Consider the following 27,437-nt stretch of genomic DNA (forward strand, 5'->3'; position numbering starts at 1 on the left):
AGGGTTGCAACAAAGATGGAATGCATCAGTCTATGTTATTCAGATCTCATATATTAATTGTATGATTTTGCCTGTCATTGTAAATGAATGCAATGCACTTGCAAGCATAACAATAGGGGGAAAATGCCACTTTTGTCAATTCAACTGTTTATTCTGAGTTGGTGAAAAGTGAACGAATCAAAAAATGGAGGTGTGTCCATTCGTCCAATCACAGTGAATATAAGGGTGTTGCTAGGTGATAGGGTGATGTGATGACACCGTGGGAGGTGGAGCTTCACTCAGCTGGTGACGTAATTTGCCACCAGAAGGTTACTGGAGTTCATAGAACTGCAGACGTGAATATGAATGATTCACTTGTACATACATTCATATCCATTAAATGAGTATAAATACATTATAAATTGTATTAAAGAAAAAAGCTGTTAACCTGCATCATATCAGAGCTAACATCCATTTTTAGATGGTTTATTGTTTAGCCTACAAAATATAAAGACAAAGCTGAGACAATCTCTCCCAATAGATATTATATTAGTCTTTAATGTTGTAGTTCCTTATCTCCGTTCTCTTTCCAGGAGCCCTTATCTTTTTGTCTTTGTGCATCACCCTTGCTTCTTTCTGTCTCTCCTGGTCTGATGTGTTGCACTGAATTCTGGGGACAGCCGTGTTGGTAATCAACTCTGATTTTTCTTCACAGCCATCTTTGAACTGTAGTCCTGGAAAAGAAAAGACATTTACATTGTAATTGTGGGTCTCTCAACCTGTAGTTAACTTTTAGTAAATTATTTATTTCAACATAAATATTTTTTACAGTCGCATTTAATTAAACTCAATTAAACCTAATTTATTTATATAGTGGGACTCTCAATATACACCCTCTAGTTTGTCCTTAAGGCAACCAAATGGCTAATTACATGCCTCCTCATCTCCCCAGCAGATAGACAGGTATGGTGAGTATACTGGTATGGTGAGTGTTGAGAATTAAGTGAGTGACCGGAAGAAGGGGGGATGAGAGAAAGGAGAAGAAAAGGGAACAATTGGTACATTTCCAATTTGTGTGGAATACCTAATACATATATGTAAACAGGAGTGAATGAATTCACAGCCAGGCAGACACTCTAGTCTTATTCTTAGAAGTTGTGATACAAGTGGAAGCCTGGTAAGGTTGGACATGTGTATAAAGTTGAGGTTATGATGCCATGATATTCTTCTTATTTCACAAATGACACAACATATCCCCCCCCCCCCCATATGGTTGGTCTTGTTTTCTTTACTCTATGGGTGAACCTTACATGAGTTATACGCACAAAGTTAGATGTGGTGTAGGCCTACATTCAGATTATTGTGTCTTTTTTTTGTATTTGGGCCATTGTTTTTAAATTCATGATACATTTATATTTTATTGTTAATAAACATACATGTTAAAACTTTGATGTTGCCAACACTAAAATGTGTGAAAAGGCATAATACTATAATTGGTTGAGCACCTTTTCGTGTTAGTTTGCCTCACTGGTTGGTTTTGGTTATCTGAGGGTGGTGCAAATTTGCTGATGTCATGAAATGTAAAAGCCTTATGTCTACGGCAGGAGGGTGATGAGGTTGGCCTTTTCATATAGCTACATCAAGTAGTGAAAGGTAAACCAATCACATTCTTGGGTGGTGCAAAGCAGTGATCTTTGTACAAGGGAGAAAATAGATTTGGGTCACAACAGATTAATAAGACATGTTAGTAAGACACAGAAAGACAACAGCAAAGACAGTCCTTTCTATCAGAGGTTCTAGTGTGAGTTTCATTTAACATTAAGAAATACACGATTTAATTGTTTTCTATGCAAAATAATGAATTGATTGGATGTGGTGCTCATCCTAGCTAAAATTATCTACAAGGACACTGTGAATTGTGGCAGTTCTGCTCTGTGACCAACAACCTGTCAAATGTTAAATCAGCTAACCAAAGTTAGCTGGCTAGTGGGAGTATATTTTTTGTTAACTCTTTCCTTAAACCCATTATCCATAAAGGTTTATAAAGTATTAATAATGACTGACATAAGTCTATATATAACAACTTATACATAGTAATCACTTCACTCATAAAGCATTATGATGTTATAGTACAAGCCCTTACACCTTGAAGTTTCAGAATGCGTAATAAAGCTTCTTTTATGTCTTGGTAATGGAACTGATAACATCTTTGCCTTTTGTCAAATGCTGTTTATTCACCACATGCTCTTTCTAGATCCATATGTGTCCCCATACAAGCATTCAGAAGAAAAGTTGTGTAGGCCTTATATTACATCATCATCAGACTTTGTGAGTACAGCCATGTCAATTTATAAATAGTTATATAGACTTATGTCAGACACTATTATGCAATATGAATACTTAATAAACATTTACGAATGTGTTTACATTTTTTATGGATACACAGTATCAAATTTCATATCACTCCTTCTAGTCACAATACATCTTTTAAAACAATGCCACAGAACTGTAGTTTCCATATTTGGGAGAGCTTTAAAACCAGAAATTTACAGAGGACTTTTCATTTAATTTTCAAATTGCAGTTATGTTTTAAAAGACCAAAGCTCATTTAGACTACACAACCACCTCTTTGTAACCTTGACGTATAACCTAACTCCCAAAATGCCACATTTTATTCCATTCTCTCGACAGACAGTAACAATGAGTTATCTGAACCATGATGGTACATCATGTCATCTTTGACTTAGAACACAGGGTCAAATGAGCTACAGTGAAGCAACCTCCATGGATTGCAAGAGCTCAGATTTTGCCCTGTGGTCTCTTGATTGCAAAGGCTCTTGGGTTTTGACCAAGACACACAAAGCCACCAGTCGTCTGACAGGCTTGCCACTGTGCCAAGACTGTGCAGAAATTCATATGATGACACAAACATCCATCCCAGATACAGAAGTGAAAATGGATCTCAAAAGGTAGAAAGGTTATGGAACAACATTAACCAGATTTATTTAAAATGAAGGTCATATTGTCAATAAATATGTACATTTTTATAAATGGTTTAACATGTTTGTCTGGTGTTAGTTTACTATACGGCTCTTCAGAATGTTCCAAAAAGTACCGTTGATTTGAATGGGCCATCCCAACGTTCGCAGGTCCGATATTTACATCATGTCCATAACCCATTGCTCTGTGCTCCATTGTAATAGTATACATTTGTCTATCGTGTCCTTCCTTTAGTCGCTTGTGTTTAACAGAATAATACAATTCCAGGCCCAACAATCTATTGATGAAATGGAAAGAAAACCAATCTTGATTGAAACTACAGGTAAATCAGGTGAACTGCTACAAACTATTAGAAATAGAATAAAATAGAAAAGCCTTTATTGTCATTGTATTTGCATACAACGAAATTTGGAAATTATTATTATACGTACATGCATTCAGGCAAGAGATACTCTGAAAATATACCCCAGATCCAGTATGTTGCTTCTCATGTACTGTTGCTTAAATGAACTATTGCAAACAACTGGGAATGCTGACTGTGTTCTCTCAGATCTCCTGGCTCACATTTCACCTATGGGTCACTTTTAGGGGCACTGATCATGTCGCCATCACTCCCAACCTGATAAAACATCAACTAGCTCAGTTTTGCAAGCTCACTTGCATCAGGCTGCCTTGAGGCCCAGATGCCCAGGGTCACAGCACCACCCACCCCTTCAGTAGTTCTTCTATTGACATGGTAAAGACTTTACCTGTGGCTAGAAGGGAGGAGATCGTCTTTCGTCAACAAAACAGGTCCAAGTACAGGCACCGAAACTAGGCAACATTCTAGGCAACATTCTAGGCCACATTCTAGGACACATTCTAGGACACACTCTAGGCAACATACTAGGCACACAGTGTTCACACATCTAAACACCATTACCACTTCACAGCAGGTAAGTGTTTTTTGATGAACCCTGATGAAATTGTACATCTACCCAGGATAGAAACCTGCTTACAAGATGTAAAATCTTGGATGGCTAACTCCTTAACTCTGATAAAACTGAGGTTATGCTTGTAGGCCCCTAGCAATTGAGAATTACATTATCTAGCCATCTACCCACACTCAATGGCATCCCATTAACACCTAGTACTAGCATTAAAAACCTTGGTGTAACTATCAACCAAGACCTTCTACTTGACTCACACATAAAACAGATCTCAAAGACATCATTTTTTAATTTACGCAATATTGCCAAAATTAGAAAAGTCCTATCCCTCCAAGATGCATAAAACGAATCTACACTTGTATTACGTCGCGACTACATTACTGCAATGCTCTCCTGTCCGGATGCAGCAACAACTCAATAAAGAGCCTCCAGTTTATACAGAACGCTGCTGCTCTACACTCACTAGAACTATAAAATATGAACATATCTCACCTGTACTTGCCTCTCTGCATTGGCTCCCTGTCAAAAGTAGAATTGATTTCAAAGTACTCCTTCTAACATACAAAGCCCTAAACGACTTGGCTCCAAACTACCTTAAGAAATGAGTTGTCCCCTATTGCCCACCAACATCGCTTCGTTCCCAGAGTGCAGGCCTCCTCGTAGTTCCAAAGATATCAAAAACCAAAATGGCCATATTACCTACTGTTAATTGACTACCTTAAAGTATCTCCTTATCTGTTTATCAAATTGATGTCTACTAACAAAATGTTTTTTCTCTCCCTTATAGCATGATCCAAATGCTGATGGATGTGGAAACATTGCTCCCCACCATCACTACTCCTCATCTACGCATATTGACAGCCAAACTCTCCCCACTCACTCTGTCTCTTCTATCTCCCCTAGTCTAGACTATCTTCACTATGGAACGCTGCTGAAACCCTCGGCCCACATGCACCCATCACCACCGTACTGCTGTACACTTACTCTACCCCATACCCTGTTCTAGTATTTATATGCGATATATATATTATATTATGATTGCCATCACTGACTTTTCTGTTTTTTGTTTTTCTGTTTCTTCTTCTTACCCCTGTAACTGTTACACTATTAGCACACTGTTTACCCACTAAGATGTTTTTGTATGTATCATGTACCATACAATATAATGTTTGTATATACATATATTATACAATATTTGTATATAGATCATATGATGTTTGTATATATATTATGTACATCTACCAAATGCATGCTGTGTCCATCTACCACTTGCTGTTTCCCTTCCCCTTCTGCCACACAACGCCCCCAACCCCCCATCCCTTTCCTATCTCCTCCCAGCCGACCTCAAGCAGATGGGTCCCCCCTTATGTGCCGTGGTTCTGCTTAAAGTTCCTTCCTGATTAACAGTTTTTCCTTGCTCCTGTTGCCATTGTGCTTGCTCTAAGGGGGTCCAGGCACTGTGCTCTGTAAAGCGCCTTGAGACAATTTATTGTTTTGGCGCTATATAAAATAAATTGAATTAAATTGTTTTCTCATGCATCTCAAATAGTTCCATGCTCCTCCAATGCTTCTCCCTGGCTATGTAGGCAATGTACTGTATGCTTACTCATTCAGTATGGTTTGGAGGGTTATTGTGAGGGACCGGAAGGTCACCCCACGTTATTTTTGGGATGTGGCGACTGGACTGGGTGAAGATGTGGGGGAAAAACACTGCACAAGAGATTGTGGCTATTGGATACAAAAATGTATCTATTTATTAACAAAGGGGGACTATAAACCCCAACACGTGCCCATAAAATAAAACATATAAATGAAACGTACAGGCCGTACTCAAAGGCACTTAAAGTCACCTGCACCTGGGCACCTGCTTGTCCAACTGAGGCCCAATCACAGGAACCTGCTCGACCCAAGCCAGGCCCCAAAACATGAACCGTGACTCAGCCTGCAGCTAAGTACATACACAGGCCTTATAGAAAACAATCACATACACTAGGCACACAGACAAGGCATACAGACCAAACACAGAACAGAGGCACAACAGACACAAAACAAGGCCAACAGTAACTACACAACTAGTCCCAAAACACTTCACCTTTTCGCAGGGAACTGTTTTACCTTAATGCCCAAAACAAGTCCTCTTTCTTAGGGTTCTCTCATGTTTTTCTCAGCCAGTCTCCCCTCTTGAAAATGAGGCACCCTTTAAATAGGGCACAGCCACTTTGGCTTAAATAGGTCCAACTATGGATGCAGGGGAGCCCGGACCCAACCATTATGGTCGGGGAGTCCAAGAGTCTTAAAGGGCACCATCCCTTCTTGCCCCGGGGAGGAGGGGGAGAATTCACCTTCTCACAGTTATGGAGTGGAGTTTGTGTCAACATTTACATTTGCACGTGTAGATACATAGTGTATACTGCAAGTAGAGTGGAGTTTGTGTCAACATTTACATTTGCACGTGTAGATACATAGTGTATACTGCAAGTAGAGTGGAGTTTGTGTCAACATTTATATTTGCACGTGTAGATACATAGTGTATACTGCAAGTAGAGTGGAGTTTGTGTCAACATTTATATTTGCACGTGTAGATACATAGTGTATACTGCAAGTAGAGTGGAGTTTGTGTCAACACTTACATTTGCACGTGTAGATACATAGTGTATACTGCATGTAAAGTGGAGTTTGTGTCAACATTTACATTTGCACGTGTAGATACATAGTGTATACTGCAAGTAAAGTGGAGTTTTTTCTGTAAAATAATTGTGTTATTTTCTTCTCCAACATTCCCTTGTGAAAAGGCTTTGTGATGGATGGGATCTCTGCACATCTAGGGTTCAGGGTCATTAGCCCTCCCATTGATACCTATTCATACTACAATGATAGGGTCCTAAATGTTAGATGACCATTTATTTGTTCATATGAATGGAATGATTAAGAGCTTGTATGCTTATAGCATACCTAAGACCTTGCAGAATCATCTCAAGTGACCAAACAATTTGTCACTATGGTTCATAAGATGTTTTTGCACAAATTCCAGCACAAATAAAAAAAATAACTACTTTTCACAGTATGATTATTTGATAGTGATTTTAGAGAGAAATATGATTTGCATACTACTTTCATATTATTCTATCTGAACTTGTGTGGAATTCGTACATTTTCAAAAGTATCACAGCATGCCAGAACCACAAAAGAGCCTGAATCTAGTCTCCTACTCCTCTAGTAAACCATCACATTCCCAAATGATGAAGCACATTTAAAAAGCTCTGACCTTACTTACCTTAATTAAACTGTGGCTTAATTCATTTGCATGGGGGCTGTTAGTAGATACCACACTACTAGGCCTGGCCACCCTACTACTAGGCCACCCCACAGGTGCTCTTTATCGCTTATCTGTCCTTCGTTACACATCTCTATGGAACTGTGTTCTGTGGTACAAAAGAAAATTCATACTAAATACTATTTACCTTGGTCTGTACTTCCTGTAGGCGTGAGGACGGACGGACTCGGACCTTTTTCCAATATTTGCCAAACATCTTGCAGAGAGCCATCTGTGTCAACAGAGGACATCCAGGGAGACGATGGAATGGTGAAGGACCTAACTGGACTCGACAAGGGGGGGGTGTTTTCTTTTCTGCATCCTATATACTAAGAGGTATAGAAGTGGGTCACAGGAGTTTCTGTTATAGAAATGGTTCAAAGGGTTCTTTTAGTTCCAGTTTGAGGCCTTTGTCTTTGGCTCACCTGTCTCCATTGATTACTTGGCCTGGATTGATGTTTGTCTTCATGTTGACTCTCTGAGACAACAGGCTTCATTACTGTCACTGACTTGTTGCTACGATCTCTCTGAGCATATTGTAACTCCTGACAAACAGACAAAACAACAAAGCTATGGTTTAAATTTACTCAAAAGAACCAGTTTGAGCTCAAAACTGAGATCAAAGTTACTTCATAGTGAGTCTATGGGAAGGGTAGAGTACAACTACAGAATTATTGACACCCTTGCCTTAATTTCCCCCAGTGTTTTGCAAAGGATATCTTGACAAGGGTATCCCAATTGTTCTCCTGCTTAAACTGTATTTGTAATGGCCTTAATATCAACAGGGTCTTAATATGCATTGCTCTAGTGGGGTACACTTGAGGTTCAGAGAGGTTTGCAATTGAGATCTAGCCTGTACTATTTTCCTTAAGAGCCATTTTTCTGCAAGGTTAGGGCAGGGTCTGATACATCACCCCTTCAATGTCCAACCACCTTTTTATATCTCAAGGAATATATATAGCTAAATATAGCAATGAATATTGGGGGTTGTAGGGCAAAATTGACAAAAAAAACTAAACAGGTTTTAACCTTCAAATATCTCAGTGCATCCCTCACTACGCTTGAAATTGTGATACATGAATGTATGGGGCTGAAATGTTTGATATATCAACATTGTGTTGTCTAACTCAAGGTACAACCACGTAATTGAACAGGTAGCTTGAATTTCCTGCTGGGCATTGCTGCCTGACGCACCTCCTTCGGTGCCTGTGGATCAGCTGCAGGGTCGTCAGCCAGGAACCACCATTCACAGACGTTTCGCTCCTTTAATCCTGGAACGTCTCCTGGTGGCGGAGCAGTGACGGGGACGTCTCCCTGTCACCCCCTGCAGCTGGTATCTAGGTTAGGTGTTCTTTCCCCAGCCCTTTCCCCTCCTCCTTAGCCACAGCCAAAAGCTGCCCTTCTCTGCCTCTTCCGCCAGCTCTTTTGTTGCTTTCTTAAGCTTTCCTCCTGTCACGCCTGCGTCCCTTAGTAGGCGTGTGGTTGACTGCCCCACAAAGCCTCGGCATCCAATCTCCACTGGGTAGATGGTGGTCTTCCAGCCAGCCTCCCTGCACTCCGCAGCCAGGTCCGAGTACTTGGTCTTCTTTCGTTCGAAAGCGGCCTCGATTCCCTCCTCCCATGGTACTGTGAGCTCAATGAGGAGTGCAGTTTTTGCCTTGGTGGACCACACCACTATGTCAGGTCGGAGAGACGTGGTGGTGATTTCGCTGGGGAACTGGAGCTGCCTGCCAAGATCTACTCGCATGTTCCACTCCTGGTCGGAGGAAAAGAGCTTTGGTGTTGCTTTTGGCCTGGTGCTTCTTTTTTCTCCACCCTCCCTGACAAAGTTGATGTGGTGTTCCGTTGGTGGGAGACATCCCCTGCTTTCCCGTCTGCGCCCTTCCAGTACCTCAGCTAGCTTTGTCAGGACCTGGTCATGGCGCCATCTGTAGCGTCCCTGCGAAAGCGCGATCTTACAGCCCGACAGGATGTGCCGGAGGCTTGCGTTGGGAGTGTTACAGAGTGGGCAGACTTCCTCGTTTCCGAACCACTGGTGGAGGTTCCGAGGACAGGGAAGCGTGTCATACGTTGACCTGATGAGGAAGCCGAGCCTCGCTTGGGGGATCTTCCACAAGTCTGACCAACTGATCTTCCGGTCGACAACCCCCTCCCAGGTTGTCCAGCTTCCTTGTCGGCTCTGGGACACAGCCTTGATCTTATAGCGCTCTTCCTCCGTCCTTATCACCTCTGACACCACCATCTCCTTTCTCTCTTTCCGGTTGGCCTTAGACCAAAATCGTGGTGCCTCTCCCCAGCCTAGTCCTGCCCTTCCTGCCTGGACCCTGCCCACGATTTCTTGGTGTTGCAGCCTGCCAACTGCTCGGTCGACTTCAGTTTGGGCGTCCCACTTCCTGCCAGTACGGACCTTGACGCCTGCGTTTCTAACCGACTGATCGGTGGACTCTCTTAATTCAAGAAGCAGCCTGGTCTTTTCCTGCTTGTAGCCCAAACTGATGGATTGTAGTGGCAGCTGCAAGGTGTTCTTCCCAAAGAGGCCAGTGTCAGAGAAGCACCTTGGTAGCCCAAGCCACTTTCGGATGAATGAGTTGGCTTTCCCATCCATCTTGGTTGTTGTAGATGAGGGAATCTCACTCATCTTCAGTGGCCACATTATCCTTCTGTAGAGTGTGAACTGGTAGATCCACACCTTGTACTTCCCCGGGAGCTGGCTTTGGTCGATCTTTGCCAGGCCATCTGAGAGTTGTTTCAACACAGCTCTACCCATTTGCTTGTCGGAGAGCTCTGATGTGTACTCTCTACCTAGGCTTCTGATGGGATGCTCAGACAGAAGTGGGATTCTCTCGCCCCCTGCGACAAAGATGGTGCTGTCATTTCTGACTCCCCTTCTGAGGGACAGGCTGCGGGACTTGGCAGGCTTGATTTTCATTCTTGCCCAGGACATCAGCTCGTCCATCCTTTTCAGCAGTCTAGATGTGCAGGGTGCTGTCTGAAGGAGGCTTGTGACATCGTCCATGTAGCTCCTCAGTGGAGGTAGCTTCTGTCCGGATGGTAGTTTAATCCCTCCCACAGTCTGTCTTGCTCCGATGAGGATGATCTCGAAGGCTGCCACAAACAGAATGGGAGAAATGGCACACCCCATGGCGATTCCCACCTCTAGTTGTTGCCACCCGGTGATGAAGTCCTGTAGGGCAAAGCACATCTGCAGATCCTTGAAATAGTTTGCCACCAAGTTCTTAATACAGGAGGGCATGTGGAAAAACTCCATGGCATAGCTGATCAGCTGATGTGGCACTGACCCATAGGCGTTGGCGAGGTCGAGCCAGATGACATGCAGGTCCGTCTTCTCGCGCTTGGCCTTTTGGATCTGTTCCCAGATCATCGAAGAGTGTTCTACACAGCCTGGGAAGCCTGGGACCCCTGCTTTCTGGCAGCTGGTGTCAATGTAGTTGTTCTCCATCAGGTAGTTGGTCATCCTTTTGGCCAGCACAGAGAAGAAGATCTTCCCTTCCACGTTGAGCAGGGCGATGCTCCTGAATTGGCTGATGCTTTTGGAGTTCTCTTCTTTGGGGATGAAGACTGCTACCGCTCTTTGCCACTCAGACGGAATGCTTCGCTTTTTCCAGACAGTTCTCATGAGGTACCATAGCAGCTCTAGCACCTTGGGGCAGTTCTTATAGAGCTTGTAGGGTACTCCATTGGGACCCGGTGCTGATGAAGACCTTGCCTTCTCCACGACGTGCCTGACTTCGCTGAGCTTGGGGGGCATGATGTTGAACTTAGAGGTTGGTGGTGTAGGCCGCGGTACATACCCAGGTGTTCCTAGTGGGACGTTCCTTGCAGGATCGCTGTACTGTTTCCTGACATGCTGCTCAAGCTGCTCGTTAGTGATTTCCAGCTTCCCACTCTTTTTCTCTTCCAGCAGCTGTCTGGCGTGCTTGAAGGGGTCTTTGAAGAAGTTGGCTCTTTCCTTTTCTTTCCGGTTCCGGCGCTTACGGATGCGCTCAGCTCTGCGAAGAAGGGCCAATCTCTGCCTGACCTCCCCCCACAGTGCCTTCAGGCCCTCTTTCTCTGCCTGAGTTGCTTTCCTCCAGTTCTTACGGAGTTGTCGTCGTCTTTGTACCAGCTGGCCAATCTCCTTTTCTCTCCTTCCTTTCTCCCTCGGGGCAGTTCTCTGCTTGTTAGAGACTTCGCCGAACCTGCCCTTACACTCCTGGTATAGGATGTCCCCAAACTGGTTAAGCTTGGACTCTGCCCCTCCTCGTAAAGACCCCTCCAATATCCTGACCAGGTCCACATCCAATTTGTTCCATTCCTCTACCATGTTTGCCTTCGGCCATTTGATCTTGCTCCTCCTGGCTGGTTCCTTTCCCTCTGCTTTTCGGCTTGGCTCAGTTCTGAGGGGACTGGTGGGTTTTTCTGCCTGGTGCTCACATGGAGGCTCGTCCTCCACCGGAGGACCTTCTTCCTCCTCTACTTCCCTGCCTTCAGCAACATTGGGTCCGTCAGCACTGTGGTTTTCAACCCGGCTTTCGGTCCCTCTTGTCTGACCTGACGCTGCAGCGCAAGGTTGCTTATGGCCTTTCCCCCCACATCTTGCTTTCCCCTGGTGGATTCGCAGCCCCCTGAATGTGGTCACCTTTTCCCATCCACATCCACATTTCCGCAGGATCTTCTTCTCGTTATCCGTTTCCATTCCAGTCGTTACCGTGTGATCTGTCCTTTTAGGCCCATCTTCCATCCCGCCTCTCGGAGGGCCTGCGGGTTGTTTCTTTTTAGTAGACTTCGTAGTTAGGTTTGGGTGTCTCTCTTTGAGAGACTAGTGGGTTGGGTAACTAGCCGCCCACTCCCGGTGCGGTCTTTCCCGCCGTCAGCCAGTCTTTCCTGGCTGCCCTCCAGTCTTCCCTGGATTCCAACTGCCCTATTCACAGTAGTCACTAGGTACAATACAATACAAAACAATACAATATTCCCTATTGCCAGGCAACACTGTAACCTGAAAATACAGTGAAATAAGCTATAGAATATTATGAATTGCCTCTTGTTCAAACCAATTACACAACCAGAACTAATCTTTGAGTTATGATCACAAAGAGATTTCTACAATATTAATGTTTCGTTAAAATGATTTAATATAAATGATGACCTGAGAGGTGAGTTGATACTGCAGGTGTTCCAGGGTGGACAGGTGACTATTGCCTTGCATTTGCCCTTCTGCTGCTGGGACCAGTCCTTCCTCATGGTAGACGACTAATGACAATGAAGAAAGAATTCACAATGAAGAAGTATATCCACATGGCAGGTACACCACCATCATTATTATTATTGCAACAACATAAGAAATAACGTTCTTGGAGGTAGCTGGAAATTTTAAGTTTTTTGAAGTTAGTGATAAATCTTTTCAACTTTCTTTTTGCCCAGCTGGACACCAACAGAAATGATAGCTTGTTTTTCCATTTACCTTCCAGTCCTGTCTTTGTGAGTTGTGCTCGAAGACAGTTTCCTAGCTCAATGAGCTGCTGTTTTTCTCTGCTCAGCCGTGACATCCACCATACTGCTTGTCTAAGTTTGTCTGGCAGCGTGGAATCTTCCATGATTGGGCCCTTCAATTCATCCTAGTCAGAAAATATATAAATACCTCATTATACTTACTGTTGCTTACATTTCCCTGTCTGATAGTTAGTATGGCTCGTTTGGCTGGTTGAACATGTGAATAACACGCATAATAATAGATGAATACTAATCAGCATGTTCATGATCATAGTGGAGAATTTTAAAACTGAGAGCAATTCTACTATTCTCCCAAATATGTAAATGTATGTATTTAATCATACACTTTTGTGTACAGTTTTGATACGTGGCACGTTTTTCAACAGACCACATAATTGCTTTCAAAACTCCATTAATTGAAGGGGCACACTTAATTGAAAACACTGTAGCAGCTGCTGTTTACCTTACAAAGCTATAATTGACCTCATGATAAAAAATATATTTTAATTCAATTCTATTTATATAGCGCCAATGACAATTGAAAGTGTCTCTTTACAAAGCCCAGAGACTGAACCCTCTAGAGCAAGCACTAAGGTGATGGAGCAAGGAAAAACTCCTTTTTAACAGGAAGAAACCTTGAGCAGAATTTCATCTCAAAGGATGGCTAGACTGGGGGGAGAATCAGGAGCAAGCAGATGGATTCATCCATGTATTAGAGGATAAAGCATATTAACACACATGCTGCATATGTACATGATACATGAGTCCAAGACACATAGAATGGTCAATGGACTGCACAGGTGCTCATCCTCTGGCAACAAACCATGGATTCTGTTTTTATTCATGAATACTCAACAAGCCAACTAATATCATCTTGTTGGGTAACTAATCCTGTTAGTCTACAGTGCCCACTGTCCATGTGAGACCAGAGACTCCATCCCTGCAGAAGCTTGTTTTGAGGAATGAGAGCATGTCTTGGCCAGGACCACTCCAAGAGGCTAAGACTGCATCCTCCAGTACAGCCAGCAGCCAGTGGAGCCAAATGCTCGCCCAACAGAGCCACTCCACAACAGCCACTAGATGGCATTGCTGAGATTAGTGATGTGGCAAGATACTTGGCATGGAGGGATCTTATCTTATACAACTCTGATCCCACAAATTTCATTGACTGCCCTGTGAATTACTGGGTGTGGAAATCCTCTTTTCTTAATGCGATCGATAGATTGAATCTCAGTGCCAGTGAAGAGCTGGACCTACTCATTAAGTGGTTGTGGTCTGTAAGACGTAAGAATAATAAGAGCAGTACATGTGGGTCATTCCCCAGCTGGACTAAGCGAAGCCTATGAGCGTTTAGAAGAATGCTTTAAGAGCAGTACATGTGGGTCATTCCCCAGCTGCATTAAGCGAAGCCTATGAGCGTTTAGAAGAATGCTTTGGGTCTCCAGAGATAATTGAGAAGTCACTCTTCGACAGACTCATACACTTCCCAAGCGTCAGTGGCAAAGATCCTGTGAAGATGAAAGAGCTTGGCGATCTCATTCAAGAGTTAGAAGCTAGCAAATTAGAGAGTTGTCTTCCTGGCCTAAGCCATTTCGTCACTTCACCTGGTATTGCTCCAATCGTAGACAGGTTACCACCTAACATCCAAGACAGGTGGCTGTCCAACACTGGCTTTAGGCTGCTAATAGGCAGCACAGATCACCTAAAGTCAGATGCCACCGTAAAGAGACCACACAAGAGCCTAGTCTCCGCTCACAGGATAGATATCTCAAAGGAAGGATGGTTCAAGCAACAAAGCTAGCAATGTTGAAAGGCAGTGTCCTCTTCATAAGAAGCTGTATCCCCTCAAGAGCTGCAGAGGGTTCCACAACAACCCCACTGAGGAGCAGTCACATGACCCTCACATGCAATGCAGTCACTAATAGAAAATATTGGGTTTTCCCAACATGTAAACATGCCAATTCATCACTGCGAACCACATCGTTGAACTTATATTAACATATGGCTTAAAAATTGACCACCCTATAGTTCTACCTCAAAATACTGCCATTTCAGATCATCCCCTACTTACATTCAACATGCCATTAGAACTCTGCGCAACATCGGAGTTAACTCCCTTCTACAACCGTTGTTTATCTGACAAGACTATAACATAATTCATGCACAAGCACATCCCCACCTAATGTGTCATGTATACACCATCTTATGTTTGTATGTATTGTGTATATTTGGCACATGTAGTCAAGCCGGAAAGTCTGGACACCCCTTTTACCTTCTCCACGTTTTATTACGTTACAGACATATTCTACAATAGATTTAGTTTATTTTTTGCCTCAAACATCTACACACAATAATGACTACGTGAAAACAGGTTTTTAGAAAAATGCGATTTTATTTTACTGACAAAAATAGGTTATTTAGGGGTTACATATCTGTACACACCCTTACACCCCGAACACATGCCAGCGACGCGACACACACACAAACACACACACAAACACACACACACAAGCACACACACACGTAAAAAACGGAAGCAAAATTCTAAATCCCATTCATTTCTGTTGGGAGGCAAGCCATTTTGACGTAAACGAGCGACTTGAAGCGAGCGAAAAAAGTTGGGAATTTTCTTGGTGGCCACTGTGCTCTTTGGGACATGTAAAGCTGCAGAGAATTTTCTGTATGAGTGTTGAATACCTTGGTGTCTTAACTGATTACAATCTCAGTTTTAACAACCATGTGAAAGCAAAAACTAAATAAGCCTTTTACCTTTTCAAAAACACAGCCAAACTTAAAGGCCTTATGCCAAACCATGATTTAGAAAAACTCATTCATGCTTTTATTTCTAACAGGTTTGACTACTGCAATGGTGATGGAGATAATTTCCAAACACTGTTAAAGACTTAAGAATATAATAATCAAGTGCCTTGTATTATTAATTACCTTATACGAATCATGTACCTATGTAAGCAGGAACATGGCCTTTCTGTGTTTCTGTGTGTGTGTAACTTAGATTATTAGGTGCCACTTAGTCTGCATATGTACAAGAGCATGTTTAGACCAGAGGTGATAAGCTTCTTCCGACCTTGTGCAAAACTGCCATCCTTGTAATATAGGGAGCCTCGGACGTCAGAGATCCACCACATGGTTATCCCTGCTGAAAACTAAACTTCTGTCTATATAAACCTTGCGCAATGTGTTTATCAGGGATTCACTTTCAGCCTTGTGCTGGGAGTGAGCCCAATTGCAATTGTTGTTTGTCTAATAAATATACTGATTGACAACTCCGGAGTCCTGAAGTAACTAGGGTGAATTTTCACCTATCAAATGGTATTTTCACAGGACTTCCTAAAAAAACAACAACCAACAGCTTCAGCTTGTGCAAAATGCCAACTGCTATGGTTCTTACGAAAACTAAAAGAACTGACCACATTACTCGGATACAGTCCTTACAGTGGTTTCCAGTAAGTCACATAATTGTCATTAAAGCACTGCTGCTTGTTTATAAATCTCCTCCTCCCTTCCCTTAGTAGCCGGGCTTTTTCCTTGCCATCATCACCTTAGTGCTTGCTCTAGGGGGGTTCAGGCTCTGGGCTCTGTAAAGCACCGCGAGACAAATTCAAATTGTTATTGGCACTATATGAATAAATAAAAGGGAAATGGAATCCAATAACAAACTGCACAGTTATTTTCTCCCATGGTTTATAATCCTTCAGATATTACTTATTATCTTTCAATTTCAGACTTGTAACGGGAAGCCTTTACCTGACTGGCTTTCGGACCATCTTTCCCATCCTGTTCTTTAGTAACACTGCATCTCTTTTTACTGAACAGTTCTTGGAGTAGCTCTTCATTCTCTGTTTGTGTAGAATGATTCTGGAAGAAGACACATGATACATGTGAATAGCAAAAGGAATACAAGAACCTTATATGGACTTCAGCAGAGAAAAGTTGAACATTTGCCATTGAATATGATTAATTGACAATATAAAAAAAAGCTGTCAGTGTCGGTTGTCTGAAATAGGCCTTGACTCTTATTTAGACTTCTCACACAGTTCTTGATAGTCATAAGAATATGTGAGACAACAAATCAAAACAGCTATCGAGATATTCAATAGAACTTGATGAAGAAAGCAATTTTCTACCATGAGCAGTTACAGTTAGGTACCTGTTGCAGGGCATGGGACACAGCTGTCTCTAAAAGTGCTATCCTGACTTGTTTTTCCTTCAGTGCTGCAACACTGGCAACCTTTTCCACTTGGAGTTTATCTGTAAACAAAGTAACAGATTTGTATACTGTAATTATGGCAAAGTTATATAACACTCTAAACACAGACTTATTAGAGGCAGATTTACCTATGGTGTTCTTAAGACTTCTGATATGGCTCACGAGATTCTCAGAGGCAATAGGCCTAGGTGTTGGTGTGGCTGTCCTGGAGACTTCTGCCAAGCGGTCCTCAAGGTGCAAACACCTGGCTTTAAGTTCCTTAACTTCTTCCTCCATGATATGGGTATCTTCTGTCCTGTCTGTGGGAGTTTCATGACAATCACTATTGTGTTTTATAGTCTTGGCATAACTGCAGACTGGTTTTCAAAACAAACATCACAATCTGATCATGAGATGTGATGTGGTTGACCTGATAGGCACGTTTGGATTTTCCTGTCCTGAGTGTGGCTGACTGTTCGTACAGCAGGAAGCTCTGTGGTCAGGCTCTCCATCTCTTTCCTCATTTCAGCAACCACAGCACGAAGACCCGCATTCTGCTTCTGCAGCCGGCACAGCTCCAAGGAGGGAAGACTGAGGCCTGGAGTCTGCTGCAAATCACCACAGATTGAAGCAATAGTTAAGAGTAGTGAATGGGAAAGTACACTTTGTTTTAATGAAATTCAGTTCTTAAAGATCATCATGTTTTATAGTGAATTTCAGGTAAAAAACGGCAACTGTTACACTGTACTGTAAGTAAGGGATAACGAATGACATGGCGTTCGGGTAGCAGAATATAATGCACGTTAAAGGTGGTAATACGGTCATCATGCAAAGCAGAGCTGTGGAGCAGCCGTTACTAGTTCTAAATGGATGGATGCTATGGCCAAAGCCCAGTCATTAGTTCTTTCTCACCTCAGAGTTATTTGTAAATCCATGAGGTTTTCCATGCAAGGCCTGGTCTTCCACCCTTTCCATGGTGACCGCATTCAGCAGGACAGTCATCTCTTTCAGTTCTTTGTCCTTGTCATGTAGTGCAGCCATCATCTGAGTAGAAAGGCCAGAAGCTTTACACAAAACAATACAAACATAGACATGAATTGAGGTACATTTATTAAAAGAGGTAAAAAATTAAGCAAACTTCCAATAGCTAACTATTCTTCTTCTTCTACTTGCCAATATCTAACCTGGTTCCAATAATATAGCTACTGTATAGCTTAAATAGTAAAGCTTTTATATGAGCGGTCTAGTTTTACATAGTTATATGTGTTGGAATGAGTAGCTAAGTTCAGGCACTTGCAGATAGACCCCAGGTGGTGCTCAAGCATCTGCCCTCTGACTTTATAGGTGGCCCTTCTGCATTTTTTTCCGTTTTCTAATTTAATTTATATTTGCCTCAAAATTGTGTTATTTTCATTAAACAGTCCACCTATCAGTAGAATGTTGAGGGATAAGGGGGTTCAGCTGTAGCCAGTGCATCCACCTCTTCTGTGTACATACTCTCATTGGTGTGGTGATTTCATACGTGTTAACAGCCTATTGTAAGTGTACAAGCGATTGTAAGAAAAAAAATATGATAGGCATTCTATTTCTATATTATAAAACTGATATTGTGCAGATTCTAAAAAAAATGCATGTGATTTTGGGATAACTCCTGGAAGTTGCTTACATTTTTAACAATATCAGAACAAAATGTAAGTATCAAATGCCCAAATATTCTCTCCAACTCCAGAGGACCACAATCCATTTGAAATAGCTAGCTAGTACAATTTAGTAGCCTGACGACGTCATACTCATAATTCTAGTCAGAATATGAGTCTGATACCGCTCCAATGGGCTGTGATTATGGGGCGTGTTTCAACCGAACCAGGAAAAAAAATGCCTCTTCGCTCAATTGGATATATCTAGAACCAATCAGAGCAACGTAGTATGACCATAACGTAGACCATGGGGCCAGCTGATACATTAAACTTTTACCGGATCCCGTAGGAAGGACGGCAAAAACATCTTTTCGACCGACAAATGCCTTGATCGCGTTTCTCTGTTCCTCTTTCAAAATTAATGTGCTGTCAATGTCTTCTAAAACAGACTCGAATCACCACATTTCAGCTCTCCAACGGCAGCCATGTTTGTTGAAAACGAATTCACCCCAAAAGCTCTTTGGTGACGTGGTTGATTACGTTACGGTTGATCATCTGTCCATCATCGTATAAAGCCCGCCTTGACAATTTGATTGGTACGGCAATGTCTGTCCGCAGATAATTTCTCCTCAATGGAGTAATGCCAGACCGAACTTCCCAACCAAAAAATGTGTGGGCGGGGCTAAGTTCGGTCTGGTATCCAAGCTAACAATTTAGAGGAATAATCATAGATTTGCATGCGTCTATAATGAATGAGTACCCAGTATATTTCCGTTGTTTAAACTTACTTTGTCTCGAGAGAGGGTGAGACCTTCTATAAGCTCTTTGTCTCTGATGTAGTCTTTAGCCCAGGTATCCTCACAGCGCTTCTTCCAATCTAACTCCAACTGCATACATTTCTGTTCTAGGGCCTGTTCACGATTCAGCCCATTTGCTAGCTGCCGTTTGTACCTAGGCAGATCAGCCACATCAACAGAGAAATCAAAATGTTTTACTCAAACTCACTTAGAGATACTCAACCAGGGCTAACGCTCTAGTTTGCTGCTATAGTATGGTAGACACAGCTGATACTATCCTCATATACTCTTATGCCTGTCCAGATATACTGTTATATAAATAGTCTCATAGACACCGCTGATTCTGTCCTCATATACTCTTATGCCTGTCCAGATATACTGTTATATAACTATTCTCATGGCTGCAGTATTGACATATTATACTAAGGGTCTAGATTCCTACAGTGGGTATTGCAGTATTATTCTGATAATAACATTTAGCACTGCCCGTGATAACGCACAGTAGTATTAATAATTATGCTTAAATGTGTGATTTTATCCGAGTCATGATATCTACACCAACTATATGGTATTCTTATCATGGTGTCATAAGGAAGGTCTACACCCTGGAGTCAACATGACACAAACAGAAGTGTGTGTGACAGCCATCCATCTAGCAGAATAGGCATGGGAGCAGGTCTACGAGAACCATCTTATGTCACATAAATTGAACGATTATACTAACAATGGGAACCTAATTGTCTTGTAGAGAACTCAAATTAGTCCTCATTTACATTTAAACCCTAGTTGGTAGCTGAAATAGTATTGCTAAAATGTAAAACATTCACTGTTCAATCCAACGCCACAGAATGGAGAGTATGTTTCATATACTTTGCTACTGCTTTTCACAGGGATAAAGACTTTCAGTCTGAATCAACTTCAGCAGACGGCCCTATTCCCTCACAGACTCCATCTCAGCTTTAAAGCAGCAGTAAGGAGTTTTGGTTTGACACTAGTAAGCTAACTATTTCAAAGGCATGCAAAAATGTTGCGTAAACCACCAAAAGCCTATTTGGCACTGATAAAAGCTTGCTAACATGCTCACTGTGTCTTTTGGCAATATAGTTGGCATTGTTGTGTTTGCGAAAGCTTCTCTTACATTTTACAACTGGGAAATAATTCAATATTTAGTGTTGAACGAACAAACAGCCCAGTACAGTTTGAACCAGTACAGGGCCAATACAGAAGACTGTGCAGAAGTCCTGCCATAGCTGTAACACAGTTTCTATACTGGCCTAATAAACAAGCATCGAACAAGGCACATGAAACATCAAGACATGTATTTATGTGTAATATAGTTAAAAGGCACATGAAACATCAAGACATGTATTTATGTACAATATAGTAAAAAGGGTAGTACTGAGGGGTGATAAAAAGTTCTGTTCCCATAACAAAACTAAATATCAGTTCACAGTTGAATAACAACAACAGTCCCTAGAAAACTGCCACAGAAAAGAAATACAGAAGATTGATCCCACCCCAACCGTTGGTTAAATGTAGCTAGTCCCAAATGTTAACCCTATTCAGGAAACAACAAGTTAAAAAAACACCAGAACATAGTGAAAAAAGCAAATAAGCCATACTACAATTCAAAACCAACTCTCCATCGTCACCTTCAGCTCATTACTCACCCCTTCACATCTTCAAAACCCCCTCTCCATCATGACCTTCAGCTCACCACTCACCCCTTCACATCTTCAAACCCCCCTCTCCATCCTCACCTTCAGCTCACAACTCACCCCTTCACATCTTCAATGCATCTGTCCAGTTCTTCCTTTAGTCTGGTTTCTTGTTCTCTTGCAGTCAGAAGCTCTGTGTCTTTGATCACCATGTCTTTAGACACCTGTGTGATGTATTTGTCCCAGCTGGATTTTGTCGCCTCAAGTTCTGTACGAAGCCTTTGCAAAGCATGACAAAAGTACTCTGTCAACATCATAGAGCAAACTACAGCAATACTGAAATAAACATTTTAATTCTAGTACACAACTGCCACGGGTACACAATAACAGTTTTCATCAGCAGGAAAAACTGTGTACTCGGACAAAACAAACTGCTCCTAAGAATAGTAACTATAGTACATATTATTTGTATAAGAATAGTAACTATAGTACATATTATTTGTATTGTGCACAAAGGAGGGTGGTGCACACCTACAGGTAATCATGAAAGTGCTCTGACAACCAAAACAATTGATTCAGGGCACGGTAACATGAGGATGACAAAAACAACACAGGAGCGGTACAGCCAGTATAAATGTAGGATTGGGGAAGAAAAGCATGCTGCCATCAGGGCGGCACCATGAGATGCAAAAGGCATGCATGTTGCTGGAGATGAGGAGAGGTTGTAGCGTGGCCGTTCACACAACCTCTTAAACCTCTCAAACCAGAAGGCAATGCTGGAGCCATGAACAACTCTTAGAAGAACACAACAACACCCTGGAAAAGAGGTGGAGTTATGCAGTGCTGTGACAATGGAATCAGACAGTGATGTAATGTCACAGCTGTTCTTCTTGAGAGAGGAATGCAAAAATGTTTCTATGTAGGTTTCTTTCTTTGAGATGACCTCGATGTCATTGTTCAGCTAGGGTTTAATAGATTTCTTGCTTACTGCAGAAGTTCCTGGTCCCTCCGCTCCAAATCTTTTGTGTGGCTTTTGTCTCTTATGGTCTGTTCAACCAGTAAGACATCCAGCTGTGTTTGCAGATCTCTTCTCCTGGTCTCTGCTTCACAGAGCTGTTGAGCATGGACATCACGCATCTGGGCCAGGGCTGTCTCTCTCTCCCGAGCATGGCCCTCCAGCTCTGCATACCTGTGAACATGTATTACACACGGTAAGTGCCATATACGGTATATTGATAGGAGTAAGTATCTGTCTCTGACTGAAACATTTCCAGGCCTTAATACTCAGAACAGATTCTGATGAAAAAGCCAATCCAAGACTGACAATAGGTGTAGTATTTTTAATATTAGCACCTCAACCTCTGAACAAGTGAATTGTCAAACCAAACCATTAAAGAGCTGAAATCATACATTCTGTGGGCTTTCTCCTCCTCCTTTTCATGTTTGCACTCTGTCTGGCTCAGTTGATCCTCAAGCTCCTGTATTCTAGAAAATATCAAAAAGGCAAAAATCACTTGACGTTCCTAACACCCCTCAGCAGAGTCTCTGTAAAAACACAAATCAAAAACAAAATATTTTGATTACTAGAACACATTAGTTTGGTAATTTCCTAACATGCCCAAAGACCTAAGCACCTTTGAGGGACGACGCCTCATTTAGAACGTCTGATCAAAAAGGAAGGCCTTTCATGTTGAGAAAGGCGTTCTGCCACTTCCCTCTTTAGTATGTAATCTGCATCTTGGTTTTCAATGTCTGGCAGGCACATCTAATCTGATCTCTACACAGTTTGACAGCATAACATTTACCACTCAGTTACACGTCACGATCACGATCACGATCACTCAGTTACACGTCACGGTCATTAAACAACAGAATATGTTGTCAACTGGCCCTACGCCACACAGTGAATACAATGATCCAGCTGCCTATCATTCATCGGGGCCTTAATGCACAACAAAAGGTGAGACAGAAAGGTAACATTTATTTGTATTTTACAGCACAGTGCTCATTCAGTTTAGGCCACTAATCAATGCATCGTTTTCCCATTTACCGTTCTAAAATACCCTAACATCTCTCAAATGTAATATGACTACAAATTGGATAATTCCGTAAAATATTTGTTTAGTTTTCACTGTTCATTAAATATGTTTTGTTGCTAACACAGGTTACTGAAACTAAAATATAAGTTGACATTTCACAATGGGTGCAAATGAGGAGCGAATTTCGCCAGCAGCGGCCAATCAGATTGTTTGATGTTCTCTCTGACGGTTTGAAAATTGCAGGACTATGGCGTTGTTCAGTCGTTTAATTTTCTAAAAAGAAAAGCTTGGATGGCCATGTAAGGGGTTGCTGTTGTTCCTGGTATGTTAGATATTTAATCATGGGTTTACTTCAACAGAATGACAGTTTTGATATAAAGACAAATGACTAGATAGCCTACTAGCTGGCTAGCTTGCTAACTAGCTCGCTAGTCCATTATGCTATTTTCACACGCTACGCCAAGCCCACTCAAAGTGATGGAAGCGTTTTGCGTCGCTGGCATGTATCTGTACCATAAGTCATATTTTAATCTGCGGAGTACTGAACATTTGCCACAATTTCAGTTAGCATAAGAAATGTTAATGTCTGGAAGTGTTAGTAGACGGTTTTGGTAAGCCAGCAACAACAAACATTTGAAAATGAAAATGAGGTTGTGGGCTCTACCAGCACAGGTTGTTTAGTGCTTTCATTCCACCCCTGCTCAAGTGGGCACCATCAAGCCTAACAACATTCTCCCCATTCTGCCCCCAGAACAGAAAACACAACACCTGAATGCCTTCAGAACAACTTCTGGAGACTTTAACCCACTGTGAGGAGGTGGTCACTGGAAGCAAATGGGACTCTGCACGGGTGTTTTGAGGCCAAAGACTGGGATGTTCTCTATAATATGCCCTGGATCACCAATGATCTGAATGAACAGGAAGAAGAGAGCCTTCAGGGATGGGGACAGAGGATGACTGAGGGGCATGAAGAGGGAGCTGAGAGAGAGGCTAAGGGAGGGGTACAGGTGAATGTGCCTGTTCTCATCTGATCAGTCTCAGTAGGCTAATGGGTGGATAATGGAGATGAACTCACTCCATATCAAGAGACAGCCTGTTCTCACCTGACTGTTTGTACACAATGTATCTACAAGTAGCAATGATAAAAAAAAAAAACAGCAATCATGTAGAAAATACCTAGTATCTTTCATTGCAATGATATTCTTCAGGACCCAGTCTCCATGCTGAATGTCCTTCTGAGCCTGGTAGCACTGGTCCTCAGAGGCCTGTAAGGCTTGAGTGGCTTGACTCTGAGTTCTGCTGTGCACCTCCAGCTCCTTATTCATTAGCTCCACCTGCAGAGTGATTTTATCCAGTTTGCAAATTAGTCACAGGAGCTGCACATTCAATACACAAAGATCTGCAACAAACTTAACCTGATTTGCAATAAAGCTGAAATGATATTTAACTAAGCAATGTTTGAGGAACTACAATGGGAAAGCAATCTAGAACGATAAAACTTTCTGTCAAAAATCAATCTATTAATGAAGCACAGAAACACAGAAACATTCTGAGCAATACAAGTTTGTCATAAAATATGTTACCTTAAGTTTGTGAGACAGGACCTCACTGCACATGTCATCAGTCCTCAGGTTGAACTCATGCTCTTGTTTCTGCATTTCAACGTCAAAGTATGCCATCATTTCCTGTGGTGAAAATCAGACCAAAACAAATAACAATCTGCATAAAACAAGTTACTCTTGTCTTCAAGAATTGTCTTTTGCTGTGTTATGATCGGTGGTCGGTAGAATAAGCCAAAACTGTTTTCAAGTATTGTTACCGTACTATGGCACTGATTCATGTATTCAAATAAAAAAAAATCTTGAGTAATAGTTATATTAACTAGTGTGTAACAGCTTGTGTTGAAAATCAAATATTTACATACTAATATGGTGTCTGTATAAACAGCACAATCAACATCACAATAAAGTAATGCCGTAAATTCAAGTATGATAATCTTCTGATCCTATGTCCTGTAAAATTGAAAATTGACATTTGAAATATTAAAATTAACATAGACATTCCTTTCCATCTCATCTAAAGTTGACAACACTTGTAACGTCTCCAAGAGTTGCTATGCTAGCTAACTAGCTAGGTAGTTAAGGAAACTGTTTAATAACCTTAACATTCCAGAGTCCAAGGCCTGTCAGACTGAGGTGTTTGAGGTATTCACGAGTTCATATTCACGAGTTCATATTCCCACAGAAGTTCGTTACACGCTAGCTGCTGAAAACTGTTAAGATGGTTCCCTAAGCTAGAGATAGCTAGGATAGTTCCTAGCTAGGTTCGTGCTCCATAGCACCCCATTAAAAACAGTCTGGTAGGAATACACAACACCCCTTACTTTATCATTATAGATTATAGATGGTGTCACTTCCCTTAAGACCCCCAAATTGTTTCTAAAATACACCTTTAGGTTTAGAATAGCTTTAAAACAATGTAATTGAATACATTTGATCAATAAGGGTCCTATATGTATTCTAAAATATATGTCAATGCATTAAAATTTGAAAACGAAGAACACAGAAATAACTAAAGAGTATGGATACCTCCAAAGGCCCCTCCGAAGGCCTATGTAATAATGGGGAGGAAACAATGTGCTTTGAGAAACACATGTTAAGATACATCACATTATTTTCACCTTAATAGGCTTTGAAAATAGGTCAAAAAATACAGTTTCCAAATACATGTTCCCTTTGAACTCCAAGTCAATGAATGTATTTCTTTCAAGCACACCTGTTTTTGCAATGCCAGTTCCCCCTCTGCCTGTTGTGTCTTTAGCCTTATTCTGCCCTTCAGGCTCTCATTTTCCTCCTTCAGCCTCTGCATTTCTTCGTTCCTTTCACTGCCATCGCAGGGAGTGACAAAAGACACAAAGTGACAGCTGAGGTACTTAGGAATGGATGGATTAGTCTGGCAGGCTATTGCATCATTTTGGAGGAAAACATTCAGCCAAGTTGAGTGGTGAGCATGGTGCTTGTGAGCCTACCTGCACACTGTGTTGAGATGCAACTGCAGTTCTGACATCTTCTGCTGGTGCATGGTATGCAGCGCTGCACACTGTCTCTTCTCCTGCATCACTGCATCCTGCAGCTTGCCGATTTGTACATGCAGCTCACTCACCTCCTCTAGTCTTATACAGCCACTAGCCTGAAAGTTGGTAACCATGGCATCATAACACTCCAGTTTATGATCTCGTTCTTCCAACAATTTGAGATTGAATTGAAAGTCCTCCTGAAGGCACTGGAAACGTGTCCTTTGGGCATCAAGCTCAGTTGTTGCTTCCTTGAGGGCAGCCTCCAGCTGCCGGGTGTGTAGTGCCTGTAACTCCTTCCACTCCCTCTCTTTCTGGACCAATGTAGACTCAAGGTCCTTGGAGTTCAGCATTTCCACAGTAGGCCTATGTCAAGTAACCTGCATATAAGAGATAACAATAATTTATAATAATTGTATTTCTATAGCACCTTTTTGACTAAAGCTTTACAAAATCAGTACAGAAAATAAAAATATCTACAACAAATGCATAAATAAATAAACAAACAGAAAATCACAGCATATGTACTAGAACTAGATAGCATTGTCAACTCACAGGATCTTAAACATTTGAAGGTGTAAACGCAACTTGCTGATTAAGGACACCCATTTCATATTGACGGCAATTATTCAAAAAAAGACTGGCTTTCACAAACTACAAGAGTATCCTAGGGAACTAGGAGGGCGCGAAATGTCACCATCAGTCCTGCGTTTTAAACGATTTCTTTAACTGGTTTCAATTCGAGATAGGTAGCCAAATGCCCGCATCTATAGCATTTATACTGGGACTTTTCAACTAAGATTTCTCTTCTTTTTTTCCTTTTCTCTTCATTCTCTGTGTATGGATCTTTCAGGTGTGGTGGGGTAATACAAAAACTGAAATGGTGTGTAGGCTATGCCAACAAGTGGCAAATGTAGGCAACCGTCTATGGCAGGCACTGTAAACGGCAATGTAACCAGTGTTACAATGTTGAATGCCACATAATGTAAACGTCCAAGTAGTGAATTTTTCATTTTGTATAAAGTTAACGTTACTAACACCAAACTACCGCTCAACAGCTTGTCAACAATAGCGGAGTTGCTAAGCAACGTTAATTTGGACACTAAAGACACTGCCGAGACATTTGGCCAAACGTAGAACCTTACCTTACCTTACCTTACCAACGGAAAACCAAGTTGCCAAAATGATCGGCTCGCACACACTCAACTTTCTTATGCGAAATGAAAGATTAAAAAGAAAGTGGTGATAAACCCGTTCTTATCACTGAACTCCTTTCTAGATACGTAGCCGGGCACTGGGGCAAGATGAACATCGA

The 27,437-nt window shown here is 41.8% G+C and overlaps 1 protein-coding gene across 1 annotated transcript; it reads right to left on the bottom strand.

Moving 5' to 3' along the window:
- Positions 1–528: 528 nt before the first annotated feature.
- ccdc57 (coiled-coil domain containing 57) lies at positions 529–27,437 on the bottom strand. Its single transcript, XM_031561521.2, has 19 exons — positions 27,278–27,437; positions 26,078–26,502; positions 25,825–25,933; positions 24,633–24,734; positions 24,226–24,383; positions 22,421–22,495; positions 21,999–22,199; positions 21,131–21,289; positions 19,344–19,506; positions 17,831–17,962; positions 17,349–17,526; positions 17,068–17,238; positions 16,880–16,980; positions 16,477–16,587; positions 12,683–12,836; positions 12,368–12,471; positions 7,647–7,766; positions 7,370–7,550; positions 529–713 (listed from the first exon to the last, which is right to left on the bottom strand). Exons 2-19 carry the CDS (start codon positions 26,473–26,475, stop codon positions 529–531), a joined length of 2,802 nt encoding a protein of 933 aa, XP_031417381.1. The 5' UTR covers positions 26,476–26,502; positions 27,278–27,437.

This window comes from Clupea harengus, chromosome 23 (assembly GCF_900700415.2).
Source record: "Clupea harengus chromosome 23, Ch_v2.0.2, whole genome shotgun sequence".
Taxonomy (NCBI): Eukaryota; Metazoa; Chordata; class Actinopteri; order Clupeiformes; family Clupeidae; genus Clupea; species Clupea harengus.